The sequence below is a fragment of the Mauremys mutica genome, chromosome 2, assembly GCF_020497125.1.
Source record: "Mauremys mutica isolate MM-2020 ecotype Southern chromosome 2, ASM2049712v1, whole genome shotgun sequence".
In the NCBI taxonomy this organism is placed as follows: domain Eukaryota; kingdom Metazoa; phylum Chordata; order Testudines; family Geoemydidae; genus Mauremys; species Mauremys mutica.
In genome coordinates, this window is record NC_059073.1 from 296,070,234 (window position 1) to 296,084,233 (window position 14,000).

Genomic DNA, 14,000 nt, shown 5'->3' on the forward strand with positions numbered 1-14,000 from the left:
GCCTGCCTTGCCCCACGTGGCGGGGTCCAGAGCTCCTGGGCTGCCCTGCCCTTCCCAGCCCTGCAGTGGGTCTGCTCTTGGCCCCACTCTGTGGAGGGGTCTCTGGGCGGGGCAGGCTGGGCATAGGGGTGGGGGGGGCGCAGTGGTTCTCAGCTTGTGGCCCACAGTGATAAGTAGGCTGAGAACCCCTGGTCTAGATAATACGTGGTCCTGCCTCAGTGCAGGGCCTGGACTAGCTCACCTACGTTCTCTGGTGCGCCCACACCTTGAATACTGTGTCCAGCTCTGGACACCCGGCCTCGAGTGGAACTGGAAAAGGGTCAGAGAAGGGCAGCAAAGAGGACCGGGGGATGGAGCAGCTGCCACACGACGAGACACTAGGAAGATTAGGGTTGTTCCGCTTGGACAAGAGACGAGTGAGGGGATGTGATTGCGTGACTAAGGCTGTGTTATTTACCCCTCACATGACAAAATCCAGGGGCCACCGGACAAAATTAACAGGCAGCAGGTTTAAAATGAAGCCAAGGAAGGACTTTGTCACCCAATGCCAGGGCTGCCGGGACAGTCTGTGTAGTGGGGGTGCCAAGAGCCACTGAACCAAACTGTAACCCTGGATTCGTGGAAACCACTTCAAACCAGGGGGGTGCAGCAGCCCCCACCCCCCACGAGTCCCAGGACCTCTGCCCAACACACAACCAGTGGAACTCACTGCCAGGGGATGTTGTGAAGGCCAAGACTATAACTGAGTTCAACAAAAGAACTAGATCAGTTCCTGGAGGGTAGGGCCATCGATGGCGATTAGCCAGGATGGGCAGGGACACCACCCCATGCTCCGGGTGTCCCTAACCCTCTGCCTGCCAGGAGTGGGGAGTGGGCGACGGGATGGATCACCCCACATGGTCTGTTCTCTCCCCATAGGGCTGACTCCAGGGTCCACATGCAGCGGCTGCAGGAGGTGGAGCAGGAGATCGAGGCCACGGGCACCTACCAGCTGCTGGAGCCTGAGCTGATCTTTGGGGCCAAGCAAGCCTGGCGCAACGCCGCCCGCTGCCTGGGCCGCATCCAGTGGAACAAGCTGCAGGTGGGGAGGGGGAGCCACTGCTGCCAGCTGGGTTAGTACGGGGCTGTGCCAAGGACAGGGCCCCAAGAGCTCCCCCTCACCCCCAGGACAGGACCCCACCAGGGTTCCCCCTCACCCCCAGGACAGGACCCCCCAGGGTTCCCCCTCACCCCCAGGCAAGGACCCCCCCAGGGTTCCCCCTCACCCCCAGGCAGGGACCCCCCCAGGGTTCCCCCTCACCCCCAGGACAGGACCCCCCCAGGGTTCCCCCTCACCCCCAGGCAGGGACCCCAAGGGTTCCTGCTGCCCCCAGGACAGTGACCCCCCAGGACTCCCCTCCCGCCCCAGCAGGGCCCCCTGGGGTTCCCGCTCCAGGATCAGGGCAGAACAGGCACTTCCATGCCACTCATGGTGAGTGCTGGTCAGGGAGGACAGCGGGGCCTAGGGGTTAGAGCTGGGGATGTCATGCAGCAGGCCCGAGGGGCTGCTGCTCTGCCACTAACTGCTGCCCCCTGAAGGTGTTTGACGCCCGCGACTGCGCCAGCGTCCAGGAGATGTTTGGCTTCCTGTGCACCCACCTCCAGTATGCAACCAACCGAGGCAACCTCCGGTGAGATGCCCGCCTCCCCGGGCCCGTCCCCCATGGGACCCCCACGCCTCCCTGGGCCTGTCTCCCATGGGACCCCCCACGCCTCCCTGGGCCTGTCCCCCGTGGGCCCCACCTGCCTCCCTGGGCCCGTCTCCCATGGGCCCCACCCGCCTCCCTGGGCCCGTCCCCCGTGGGCTCCACCTGCCTCCCTGGGCCCATCTCCCATGGGACCCCCCACGCCTCCCCGGGCCCGTCTCCCATGGGCCCCACCCGCCTCCCCAGGCCCGTCCCCCTTGGGGCCACTCCCGACCCAGGCCCGTCCTCCATGGGACCCCCACGCCTCCCTGGGCCCGTCTCCCATGGGCCCCACCCGCCTCCCTGGGCCCGTCCCCCATGGGACCCCCACGCCTCCCTGGGCCCGTCTCCCATGGGCCCCACCCGCCTCCCTGGGCCCGTCCCCCATGGGACCCCCACGCCTCCCTGGGCCTGTCTCCCATGGGACCCCCCACGCCTCCCTGGGCCTGTCCCCCGTGGGCCCCACCTGCCTCCCTGGGCCCGTCTCCCATGGGCCCCACCTGCCTCCCTGGGCCCATCTCCCATGGGCCCCACCTGCCTCCCTGGGCCCATCTCCCATGGGCCCCACCTGCCTCCCCAGGCCCGTCCCCATGGGGCCACTCCCGACCCAGGCCCATCCTCCATGGGCCTCACCCGCCTCCCCAGGCCCGTCCCCATGGGGCCACCCCTGACCCAGGCCCCCCCATCTCCCCAGGTCCACCCCCCATAGGGCCACTTTCCCGGGCCCACCCCCCATGGGCCCACCCCTCACAGGGCCACCCCCTCATCCGGGCCCACCCTCCATGGGGCCACCATCCACCCAGGCCTTTCCCCATGGGCCCAGGCACACCCCTACAGGGCCACCCGCCTCCCTGTGCCCACCCCACACCTGGGCCCATGCCCCCGGGCCACTGGCCTCCCCGGGCCCATCGCCCCAGGCGGCTCTGACCCACGCCTCTCTCACAGGTCGGCCATCACCATCTTCCCGCAGCGCGTGCCAGGCCGGGGCGACTTCCGCATCTGGAACAGCCAGCTGATCCGCTACGCCGGGTACCGGCAGCCAGACGGCTCTGTGCTGGGGGACCCGGCCAACGTCGACATCACCGAGGTGGGGCAGCCGTGATTGGGGAGAGCGTCCTGCCTGACCCCCCAGAGCCCCCTTCCCGCAGCCCCGCCCCCCCGCAGCACAGCCCCCCTGCCCTGCCCAGCCCCCTGCACTCCAGCATCCCCCGATGAGCCCCTCACCCCGCACTCAGCCCCCAGCCCTGCCCCACTCTCAGCCTCCAACCCTGCCCCACTCTCAGCCCCCAGCCCCACTCTCAGCCCCACAGTCCAGCCCTGCTCTCAGCCCCACGATCCAGCCCCTGCTCCACTCTCAGCCCCCGGCCCTGCCCCTCCCCCACTCTCAGCCCCCAGCCCAGCCCCTGTCCCTCCCCTGCTCTCAGCCCCCTGCCCCACTCTCAGCCCCGGGCCGAGCTGTGTTCACAGACTCTCCCCTTGCAGCTCTGCATCCAGCATGGCTGGACGCCTGGGCACGGCCGCTTTGATGTCCTGCCCCTGCTGCTGCAGGCGCCAGACGAGGCCCCGGAGCTTTTCCTCCTGCCGCCCGAGCTGGTCCTGGAGGTGCCCATCCAGCACCCCACGTAAGTACTGGGAGGGGCAGAACAAGCAGGGCTGGGACCCTCCCTGTCCCGCAATGCAGGTGCCAGTTTCTGCTGATCCCTTGAGCAACTTGCCTAGTAGTGTGCTGGGGGACCCTGGGCACAGGCAGTGCTAGGGGGCAGCGTGGGGCTGGGGCAGTGCCGGGGGGCAGCATGGGGCTGGGGCAGTGCCGGGGGGCAGCGTGAGGCTGGGGCAGTGCCAGGGGCAGCACTGGGGCTGGGGGTGGTGCCAAGCGGCAGTGCTGGATATGGGGCAGTGCCAGGGGGCAGCACTCGGGCTGGGGGCAGTGCCAGGGGGCAGCATGGGGCTGGGGCAGTGCCAGGGGGCAGTGCTGAGGCTGGGGGAGGTGCCAGAGGGCAGCGTGGGGCTGGGGCAGTGCCAGGGGGCAGCACTGGGGCTGGGGGCAGTGCCAGGGGGCAGCGGGATGCTGGGGCAGTGCCGGGGGCAGCACTGGGGCTGGGGGCAGTGCCAGGGGGCAGCGTGGGGCTGGGGCAGTGCCAGGGGGCAGTGCTGAGGCTGGGGGAGGTGCCAGAGGGCAGCGTGGGGCTGGGGCAGTGCCAGGGGGCAGCGTGTTCCAGTGTGGGGCAGGAGCCCTCCCCTCTTGCACTCACCTACTTGTGCTTTCTCCCGATATCCCACTTCCCCACGTACCTCGGGGCTTTGGCTTTGGGATGACTGTTCTGTCCCAGAACATCAGGTCCCAGCTGGGCTGGGGACAGAGGGAAGCTCCCGGGGAAACTAATCCTCCTGCAGCCTGGCAGGGAGGGAGCCAGGTCTAGTGGTTAGAGCAGGGGGCTGGGCACCAGGATGCCTGGGTTCCATTCCCGGCGGTGCTGTAGGATGGGCTGTGTGGCTTGGGGCGCGTCCCTTCGCTCCGTCCCGCCCGTGCCCTGAGTGTGGTGTTGGGTGCAGGCTGGCGTGGTTCGGGGAGCTGGGCCTGCGCTGGCACGCGCTGCCCGCCGTGGCCAACATGCTGCTGGAGATCGGGGGCCTGCACTTCCCGGCCGCCCCCTTCAACGGCTGGTACGTGGGCAGCGAGATTGGCATGCGCAACTTCTGTGACAGCAACCGCTACAACCTGCTGCAGGTACGGGCTGCCCCCCAGCTCCCCCACTGCCCCCCAGCACCCCCTGCCTCCCACCCCTCACCGCTACAACCTGCTGCAGGTACGGGCTGCCCCCCAGCTCCCCCTGCCCCCCCACTGCCCCCCAGCTCCCCCACTGCTCCCCAGCACCCCCTGCCCCCCACCCCTCACCGCTACAACCTGCTGCAGGTACGGGCTGCCCCCCAGCTCCCCCACTGCCCCCCAGCACCCCCTGCCCCCCACCCCTCACCGCTACAACCTGCTGCAGGTACGGGCTGCCCCCCAGCTCCCCCACTGCCCCCCAGCACCCCCTGCCCCCCAGCTCCCCCACTGCCCCCCCGCACCCCCCCACCCCTCACCGCAACAACCTGCTGCAGGTACGGGCTGCCCCCCAGCTCCCCCCACTGCCCCCCAGCTCCCCCTGCCTCCCACCCCTCACCGCTACAACCTGCTGCAGGTACGGGCTGCCCCCCAGCTCCCCCTGCCCCCCCACTGCCCCCCAGCTCCCCCTGTCCCCCAGCTCCCCCTGCCCCCCACCCCTCACCGCTACAACCTGCTGCAGGTACAGGCTGCCCCCCAGCTCCCCCTGCCCCCCCACTGCCCCCCAGCTCCCCCTGCCCCCCACCCCTCACCGCTACAACCTGCTGCAGGTATGGGCTGCCCCCCCAGCTCCCCCACTGCCCCCCACCCCTCACCGCTACAACCTGCTGCAGGTACGGGCTGCCCCCCAGCTCCCCCTGCCCCCCCACTGCCCCCCAGCTCCCCCCACTGCCCCCCAGCTCCCCTTGCCCCCCCCACTGCTCCCCAGCTCCCCCTGCCTCCCACCCCTCACCGCTACAACCTGCTGCAGGTACGGACTGCCCCCCAGCTCCCCCTGCCCCCCCACTGCTCCCCAGCTCCCCCTGCCACCCACCCCACACCGCAACAACCTGCTGCAGGTAAGGGGTGTGCACCTGCTCCCCCTGCCCCCCCACTGCCCCCCAGCTCCCCCACTGCTCCCCAGCTCCCCCTGCCTCCCACCCCTCACCGCTACAACCTGCTGCAGGTACGGGCTGCCCCCCAGCTCCCCCTGCCCCCCCAGTGCCCCCCAGCTCCCCCCACTGCCCCCCAGCTCCCCTTGCCCCCCCCACTGCCCTCCAGTTCCCCCTGCCTCCCACCCCTCACCGCTACAACCTGCTGCAGGTACGGGCTGCCCCCCAGCTCCCCCTGCCCCCCCACTGCCCCCCAGCTCCCCCACTGCCCCCCAGCTCCCCCTGCCTCCCACCCCTCACCGCTACAACCTGCTGCAGGTACGGGCTGCCCGCCCACCTCCCCCTGTCCCTGTGGAGCGGGGGCAGGGCTGGGGATTGGGGGTGATGGTCCCTGTGGGGCAGGAGGTGGTGTGGGGGCAGGGCTGGGGGTGACGGTCCCTTTGAGGCGGGAGGTGGTGTGGGGGCAGGGCTGGGGGTGACGGTCCCTGTGGGGCAGGAGGTGGTGTGGGGGCAGGGCTGGGGGTGACGGTCCCTGTGGGGCAGGAGGTGGTGTGGGGGCTGGGCTGGTGGTGACGGTCCCTTTGAGGCGGGCGGTGGTGTGGGGGCTGGGCTGGGGGTGACGGTCCCTGTGGGGCTGGAGGTGGTGTGGGGGCAGGGCTGGGGGTGACGGTCCCTGTGGGGCAGGAGGTGGTGTGGGGGCAGGGCTGGGGGTGACGGTCCCTGTGAGGCAGGAGGTGGTGTGGGGTGACGGTCCCTGTGGGGCTGGAGGTGGTGTGGGGGCAGGGCTGGGGGTGACGGTCCCTGTGGGGCAGGAGGTGGTGTGGGGGCAGGGCTGGGGGTGACGGTCCCTGTGGGGCAGGAGGTGGTGTGGGGGCAGGGCTGGGGGTGACGGTCCCTTTGAGGCGGGAGGTGGTGTGGGGGCAGGGCTGGGGGTGACGGTCCCTGTGGGGCAGGAGGTGGTGTGGGGGCAGGGCTGGGGGTGACGGTCCCTGTGGGGCAGGAGGTGGTGTGGGGGCAGGGCTGGGGGTGACGGTCCCTGTGAGGCAGGAGGTGGTGTGGGGTGACGGTCCCTGTGCGGCAGGAGGTGGCCCTGCACATGGGGCTGGACACCGGGAAAACCTCGTCGCTGTGGAAGGACAAAGCTGCTGTGGAGATCAATGTCGCCGTGCTGCACAGCTTCCAGGTACGGGGACGGCAACTGGGTGTGGGGAGCATGGGGGGGGTGTCATGGAGGGTGGGGGAGTCAGGGCCCTGCACCCCTCTTTCTGGGGACTCACAGTGACTAAATTAATTATTTAATTAAATTAATTAATAATTGGAGATATACCAATCTCTTAGAACTGGAAGGGACCTTGAAAGGTCATCAAGTCCAGCCCCTGCCTTCACTAGCAGGACCAATTTTTGCCCCCGATCCCTAAGTGGCCCCCTCAAGGATTGAACTCACAACCCTGGGTTTTGCAGGCCAACGCTCAGACCACTGAGCTGTCTCTCCCCCAGGGGACTTGCAACCAGCCAGTAAAATGGAAGGTTTATTGGACAATAGGAACGCAGGCTACAGCAGAGCTTGTAGGCACAACCAGGACCCCTCAATCAAGTCCTTCTGGGGGTTCAGGAAGCTTAGACCCCAGCCTGGGGTTCCCTGCATTGCACCCCCCAGCCCCAAACTGAAACTAAAAATCCCGCCAGCAGCTCTCTCCCCCCTCCCCTCTCTCCTGTCCTTTGTTCAGTCTCTCAGGCAGAAGGTGTGAATTCTCCCAACCCCCCTTCTGGCTCAGGTAGATTTACTCTCATCCCCAGTGTAACCTCCCTGCAACATTCCCAGGTCAAATCCGCCCTGCTCCCTGCTCCCGCACATCAGTCCCTACAGCCCTGGCCCTGGCGCGGGTCCCTCACCCACTCGTGGGGTGCAGGTGTAACCCACACACCTCCTGGCGGTGGGTTCTGTCCCTCCAGTGGTGCCGAGACCATGTAGCGAGAGGGGGAAGGAGTCTCTCTGCTGCAGCCTTAGCTCAGGCATTGAACTCCAGGTGTCCCAGGTTCGAGCCCGCCTGCCACCGACCAGGCTCTGGTGGTGTCCTGGGTCTCTCCTCCCTCCCTCTGTGAGCTGGGCCCCCTGCCTTGCTCCTGGGCCTCCGGAGTCCCCTGCCCTCAGACGCACCCTGTCCCACAACCTCTGAGAGCTGGGGCAGGAGCCTGTGGCAACTGGGGAGCAGATCACACGCATATGCACGTATGTACACACAGGCCAGCACTTGCCAGCTCTCACAGACCCACAGGGACGGTCTCTGAGAGGCCCCTTCCCTGGGCCAGGCCCCCTGGGGGTCCTGCTCTGCCTCCAGGGTGAGCCACGCGGCTTCACCGCCCCTAGTCGGGGCCTGCAGCCCCCCCTCCCGGCCCTGTGAGCTCTGGGCAGCGAGTCCCCTGAGGGAGACTCGTCTGCTCGCAGGGATCAGGGCCCCTTGCCCAGCCCCGGCAGTCTTGGGGGTCCCAGTTCCCCAGGTGGGGAGCAGGGTGGCGGCTCTTCATTCCCAAGAGAGGCGGCAGCCTGCCCCAGAGCCACACGCAGCTCAGAGACCCCCCATGGGCGCCAGCTCCAGGGGGCGTGACTTGCTGCCCGGGGTGGGGGCTGGCTCTGCCATCTGCTCCTTTCCTTCCATCCCCCCCAGGTTGCCAAGGTGACAATCGTGGATCACCACGTGGCCACGGAGTCCTTCATCAAGCACATGGAGAACGAGCTGCAGATGCGCGGGGGGTGCCCGGCCGACTGGATCTGGATCGTGCCCCCCATCTCGGGCAGCCTCACGCCCGTGTTCCACCAGGAGATGGTCAACTATCTGCTCTCGCCCTGCTTCCGGTACCAGGTGGGCCCCGGATCCAGGTCCGGATTAGCGCAGGGCCCCGGGCTAAGGGGGACCCCGGTGCTGCAGGCCTCAGGCAGGCTGCCTGCAATGCCCTGTCCCGGAAGCAGCCAGCCGCTGGCATGTGTCTGCAGCCCCTGGCGGGGGGAAGGCAGCTCCATCCTCGCAGCTCCCATAGGCCAGTTCCGCTGCGGGAGGGGCACTTGCGGGCACGGGCAGCACATGGAGACACGCTGTCCCCCTCCCCACAGCGGCGTCCAGAGACGTGCCAGCAGCCGCCCACTTCCGGGAGCGGCATGGGGCCAGGGCAAGCAGGCAGCCTGCCTGAGCCCTGCTGCGCCGCCGGCCGGGAGCCACCTGTGGTCGGAGCCTGCACCTCGCACCCCCTCCTGCACCCCACCCCCTGCCCCAACCTGGAACCCCCTCCTGCACCCAAACTCCCTCCCAGAAAGAAACTAATCTAACAGCTGTTCGAGTGCTTGTTCATGTCCATTCCAATCAGGTGTGTGCACACGTGCACCGTTCACCCTAGCAGCATCTCTGGGGTCGGCCTGGGCACCCCCTGGAGTGGTGCCATCATGGTGCCCAATAAAGGGCCCTGCCAACCCGCCACCCCCTCAGGTCCTTCTCAGCACCAGGGACGGTAGCTGGGACTTCCCCGGCTCTTGCTTTGGCGCGCGGCTAAGCAGAACTTTCGCTGGAGGTAGTTACTTCTAGTGGGTTAGTGTCACGGAGTGGGGGGGAGTCCGGGCCCTGCACCCCCACTTCCTGCGATTCCCCGGGACTCTCAGCCAGCCAGTAGCACCAAAGGTTTATTAGCCGACAGGAACACAACCCAAACCAGAGCTTGTAGGCAGGGCCGGCTCTAGGCACCAGCAAACCAAGCATGTGCTTGGGGCGGCACCATTTTTTTTTTTTTTTTGCGCTTCAGCAGTTGTGCTGCCGGAGGTTTTTACCTAGAGCCGGCCCTGCCTGTAGGTACAGAAAACAGGGACCCCTCAGTGAGGTCCATCCTGGGGGCTGGAGAGCCCAGACCCAGGCTCTGAGCATCCCACCAGACGTCTCACCCAGCCACCCCCTCCCCCGGCTCCTCCTCCAGCCTTTGTCCAGTTTCCCGGGCAGAAGTTGTCACCCGGCGCCAGCCCCCTCCTGGCTCAGGCTACGAAGGGAAGCTGCCATCCTTTCATCCCCCAGTGAAGTCACCCCCTTATTTTCCATCCCCATCTAGTATCAATACAGACAGTAAACTAGTAAAACTCCCACGCAACATTCCCAGGTTAATACTCCCTACTGCGTCACACCTCTCCCCCCTCGAGACTGACCTGAGCGGGGTCACTCTGCCCAGTGACCCGGGGAAGTTCAGGGCCTCCTCTCCGGGACAGCGCGTCCGCTATCAGGTTGGCACTTCCCTTCACGTGGACCACGTCCATGTCATAGTCCTGCAGGAGCAGGCTCCACCTCAGGAGCTTGGCGTTGGCTCCTTTCATCTGGTGCAGCCAGGTCAGGGGAGAGTGGTCGGTGTACACGGTGAAGTGGCGCCCAAAGAGAGAGGGCTCCAGTTTCTTAAGGGCCCACACCATGGCCAGGCATTCCTTCTCGATGGCTGCGTAGTTTTGCTCCCAGGGTAGCGACTTCTTGCTCAGGTACACGATGGGGTGTCTCTCCCCCTTTTCATCTTCCTGCATCAACACCGCCCCCAGCCCCGTGTCTGAGGCATCGGTGAACACCATAAAGGGCTTGTCAAAGTCTGGGTTTGCCAGAACTGGGCCACTGACCAGAGCCTCCTTCAGCGCCTGGAGAGCCTCCTGGCACTGCTCGGTCCAGACCACCTTGTCTGGCTTCCCCTTCTTGCACAGCTCAGTGATGGGGCGGCTATGGCGCTGAAGTGGGGCACGAGCCTTTGATAGTACCCCGCCAACCCGATAAAGGCCTGGACCTGCTTTTTGGTCTGGGGAGCGGGCCAGTCTCTGATCACCTCCACCTTGGCCGGTTCCGGCTTTAGGCAGCCGCTCCCCACCCGATGGCCCAGGTAAGATACTTCAGCCATCCCCACCTTGCACTTCTCTGCCTTTACGGTTAACCCAGCCTCTCAGAGTCGGTCCAGCACTTGTTTAACCTGGGACACGTGGTCCTCCCAGGTCTGGCTGAAGACGCAGATGTCGTCAATATACGCCACAGCAAAACTCTCCATCCCCCTCAGTAGCTGATCCACCAGGCGCTGGAAGGTGGCCGGCGCTCCCTTGAGTCCGAAAGGCAGAGCCAGGAACTCATAGAGCCCCAGAGGGGTGATAAAGGCCGATTTCAGCCTGGCATCTGCGTCCAGCGGCACTTGCCAGTAGCCCTTGGTAAGATCCATGGTGGTGAGGTACCGAGCGCCTCCCAGCTTGTCTAGGAGCTCGTCAGGCCTGGGCATGGGGTAGGCATCAGATACGGTGATGGCATTGAGCTTTCGATAGTCCACACAGAACCGGATCGACCTGTCCTTCTTGGGGACCAGCACCACCGGCGAGACCCAAGGGCTGGCGGACGGCTGGATCACCCCCAGGGCCAGCATGTCCCTGACCTCCCTTTCTAGGTCCTGGGCAGTTTTCCCGGTGACCCGAAAAGGGGAGCATCTTATAGGAGGATGTGACCCAGTCTCCACCCAGTGGACAGTCAAATTAGTGCGCCCAGGCTGGTTGGAAAACAGCTGTCGGTACAGATGCAGCACCCCTCTGATCTCAGCATGCTGGGCCAGGGTCAGCTGATCCGAGAGGGGAATTGCCCCCAGGGGGAAACCAGCTTTTGTCCCAGGAAATAGATCTACTAAAGGGTCATCCCCCGGCTCCTCCCAATGTCCACACACGGCCAACACCATATTCCCCCCGTCATAGTACGGCTTCATCATATTCACATGGTACACCCGGCGGTGATGAGCCCGGTTCGACAGCTCCACCACATAGTTTACCTCATTTAGTTGCTTGATAACCTTGAAAGGATCTTCCCAGGCGGCCTGGAGTTTGTGTTTGCTCACAGGGATGAGAACCATCACTTGATCCCCGGTGGCGTAGGAGTGAGCCCGCGCCGTGCGGTCGTACCAGACCTTCTGCTTCCTCTGGGCTCGGGCCAGATTCTCCCTGGCCAGGCCCATGAGCTCAGCCAGTCTCTCTTGGAAGGTCAGGACATACTCCACCACTGTCTCTCCATCGGGAGTGGCCTTCCCCTCCCATTCATCTCTCATCAGGTCCAGGGTCCCTCTTATCCTTCTTCCATATAACAGTTCAAAAGGCGAAAATCTGTTAGACTCCTGGGGCACTTCCCTGTACGCGAACAGCAGGTGAGGTAAGTACTTGTCCCAGTCCTGCAGGTGCTGGTTCATGAAGGTTTTCAGCATCATCTTTAGCGTTCCATCCGCAAGGAGGGATCTTTCTGCAACTCGGGCTGGAACTCAGCGGCTGGGACAGGGATGGGGACCTGCTCTCTTTCACTGGCTGGGTCTGAGGCCACAGCCTCCCTGAGCCGTGTCCCTAGGCACTCACTCCCCTCCAGGGTAGGGCCCTGTGCCTCCAGGGAGGTACCCTCCCCAATGTCAGGGCATTGTGCCCCTTGCCGGCTCTGGCTATGGGTCACGACCAGGGCACCCTGGGGGTTGCTTGGCCAGTCCTCTTCATCACCCCCCATCAACACCTCAATGGGGAAATGATGGTGCACCCCCACATCCTTGGGGCCCTCCTTGGCCCCCCATTTCAGATGCACCCTCACCACGAGCCCCTTGAATGGAGTCCTGCCCACACCCATCAGGGTCAGGTGGGTGTTGGGCACCACCCAATCTGGAGTCACCACCTCGGGCCGGGCCAGTGTCACCTCCGCGCCCATATCCCAGTATCCATTGACCTTCCTCCCATCCACCTCCAGAGGAACAAGGCACTCACTCCACAGGGACAGCCCCGCGCCCACCCTGTAAACAGAGAACCTTGAGTCCGGGGCATCCAGCCCCCCAGAGCAGCTGGTCTGGGAAACTCCTCCATCCTGAGCCGTTGGGAAGCTGTCAGCCCCCCTTGGCTGGGAAGCCTGCCCCTCGTCCGGCTGGGTCCCTACCCAGTTAACCCGGTGTGGGTTCGGTCTGCTCAGTCTGTCCTTGAGCTTGGGGCACTGGGTCCGTATGTGGCCTCTCTGGCCACAGTAATAGCAGCCCATGTCCCATTGGTCCCCTCGAGCCGGCTGGTTGGTCCTGAGGTCGGTTGTTCCCCTTGAAAGGGGATTCTCCAGGTTCCCCCTTTGGGGGGTCTGTCACGGAGTGTGGGGGAGTCAGGATCCTGCACCCCCAGCTTCCTGGGACTCACAGTGACTGTCAGCCAGCCAGTAAAGCAGAAGGTTTATTTAGACGACAGGAACACAGTCCAGGACAGGGTCTTGCAGGCACAGATAACAGGATCCCCCCTGTTAGGTCCATGTTGGGGTCCCAGGAGCCCCACAGCCCCCATTGGGGAATCAGAGCCCTGACTCTCCCACACTCCGTGACAACTGGTGGCAGTGGTGGGATCTACTGCACCCTGTGGACGGCGCTTCCTGCAGTACGTGACTGGGGAGCAGTAAAACGAAGAGGCGATTGCAGGGGTGATTAACCCCTGGGAGTGTGTGACCAGAGAGAAGGACTTTGCAGTAACAGGGTCCCCCGGGGGGATTGCAGGAGCAGTCCCAGGGGCGGAGGAGTCTGCAGCTCGACCCTGGCAGAGAGGCGGTGACCTGAAGGACTGGCACATTAGGGGTCCCCCTGGAACCCGTGGGGAGCGGTGAGCACCCCGGCCTGTGAGTGGCCAGCAGGAAGATGTATGCCCAGCAGCGCAAGTGCAACCTGGTGGAGCTGTGCAAGCGGAGGGGGCTGCGCAGTGGGAAGCTCACCAAGGACCAGCTGATTGCCCAGCTGGAGGACGAAGATCGCGTGAATGAACCGGTCCCTGTCTCTGCGGGAAGCAGCCTGGCAGAGGCAGCGCAGGCACCAGTGTCTGTCCCCGCTGGGAGTGGTCAGCCGGCCGCTGAGGGCTCCCCGAGATCTCCCACCCCTAGGCCTAGGGGGAGGGGGAGGAGGAGCCCAGCGACTACCGAGGGCACCGTGAGCCCCCCGGCCAGCAGGGGAGCCTCCCTGCGACGCTCAGCCTCAGGCGGCTGGACTGGGAGAGAGAGATAAAACTGAGAGAGCTGGAGGATCGTAAGGAACAGAGGGAACATGAGGAGAGACAAAGCCAGCGTGAGCGGGAGGAGAAGGAGAAGCAGCGTAAACACGAGATGGACCTGGCCCAGATGAAAAACAGGGAGGCCCCGGCTGCGGTGAGTGAGGGGGGACCCAAGCCTACAAGAGCTTTGATAAGAGCTTCATGGCCCGGTGTAGGGAGGGGCTGGGCAGACTGGAGCTGGCTGGGGAAAGAAGGGAAGCAGGGACAGGGCTCTGATCCCCAATGGGGGCTGTGGGGCTCCTGGGGCCCCAAGATGGACCTAACGGGGGATCCGGTTATCTGTGCCTGCAAGACCTGTGTTGGTCTGTGTTCCTGTCGGCTAAATAAACCTTCTGCTTTACTGGCTGGCTGAGAGTCACTGTGAGTCCCAGGAAGCTGGGGGTGCAGGACCCTGACTCCCCCACACTCTGTGACAGGGTCCCAGGGTGACTCTCTCTCTGCACCATGGTGGGCTTATTCTTTTGGGACTCCTCCCTGCCACCCCTGACCAGCAGTCCACGAACTCGTCA

At 65.4% G+C, this 14,000-nt stretch overlaps 1 protein-coding gene across 5 annotated transcripts in view; it reads left to right on the forward strand.

The window, feature by feature from the left end:
• Positions 1 to 14,000, forward strand: part of NOS3 (nitric oxide synthase 3) — a 75,500-nt gene that overhangs the window by 11,444 nt on the left and 50,056 nt on the right. For all 5 annotated transcript variants that reach the window (XM_045004280.1, XM_045004281.1, XM_045004283.1 and 2 more), the window contains 7 exons: positions 919 to 1,081; positions 1,579 to 1,670; positions 2,670 to 2,811; positions 3,207 to 3,346; positions 4,278 to 4,452; positions 6,502 to 6,603; positions 8,087 to 8,281. In XM_045004280.1, coding sequence (XP_044860215.1) covers positions 919 to 1,081; positions 1,579 to 1,670; positions 2,670 to 2,811; positions 3,207 to 3,346; positions 4,278 to 4,452; positions 6,502 to 6,603; positions 8,087 to 8,281 — 1,009 coding nt within the window. The remainder of the gene's footprint in view (positions 1 to 918; positions 1,082 to 1,578; positions 1,671 to 2,669; positions 2,812 to 3,206; positions 3,347 to 4,277; positions 4,453 to 6,501; positions 6,604 to 8,086; positions 8,282 to 14,000) is intronic.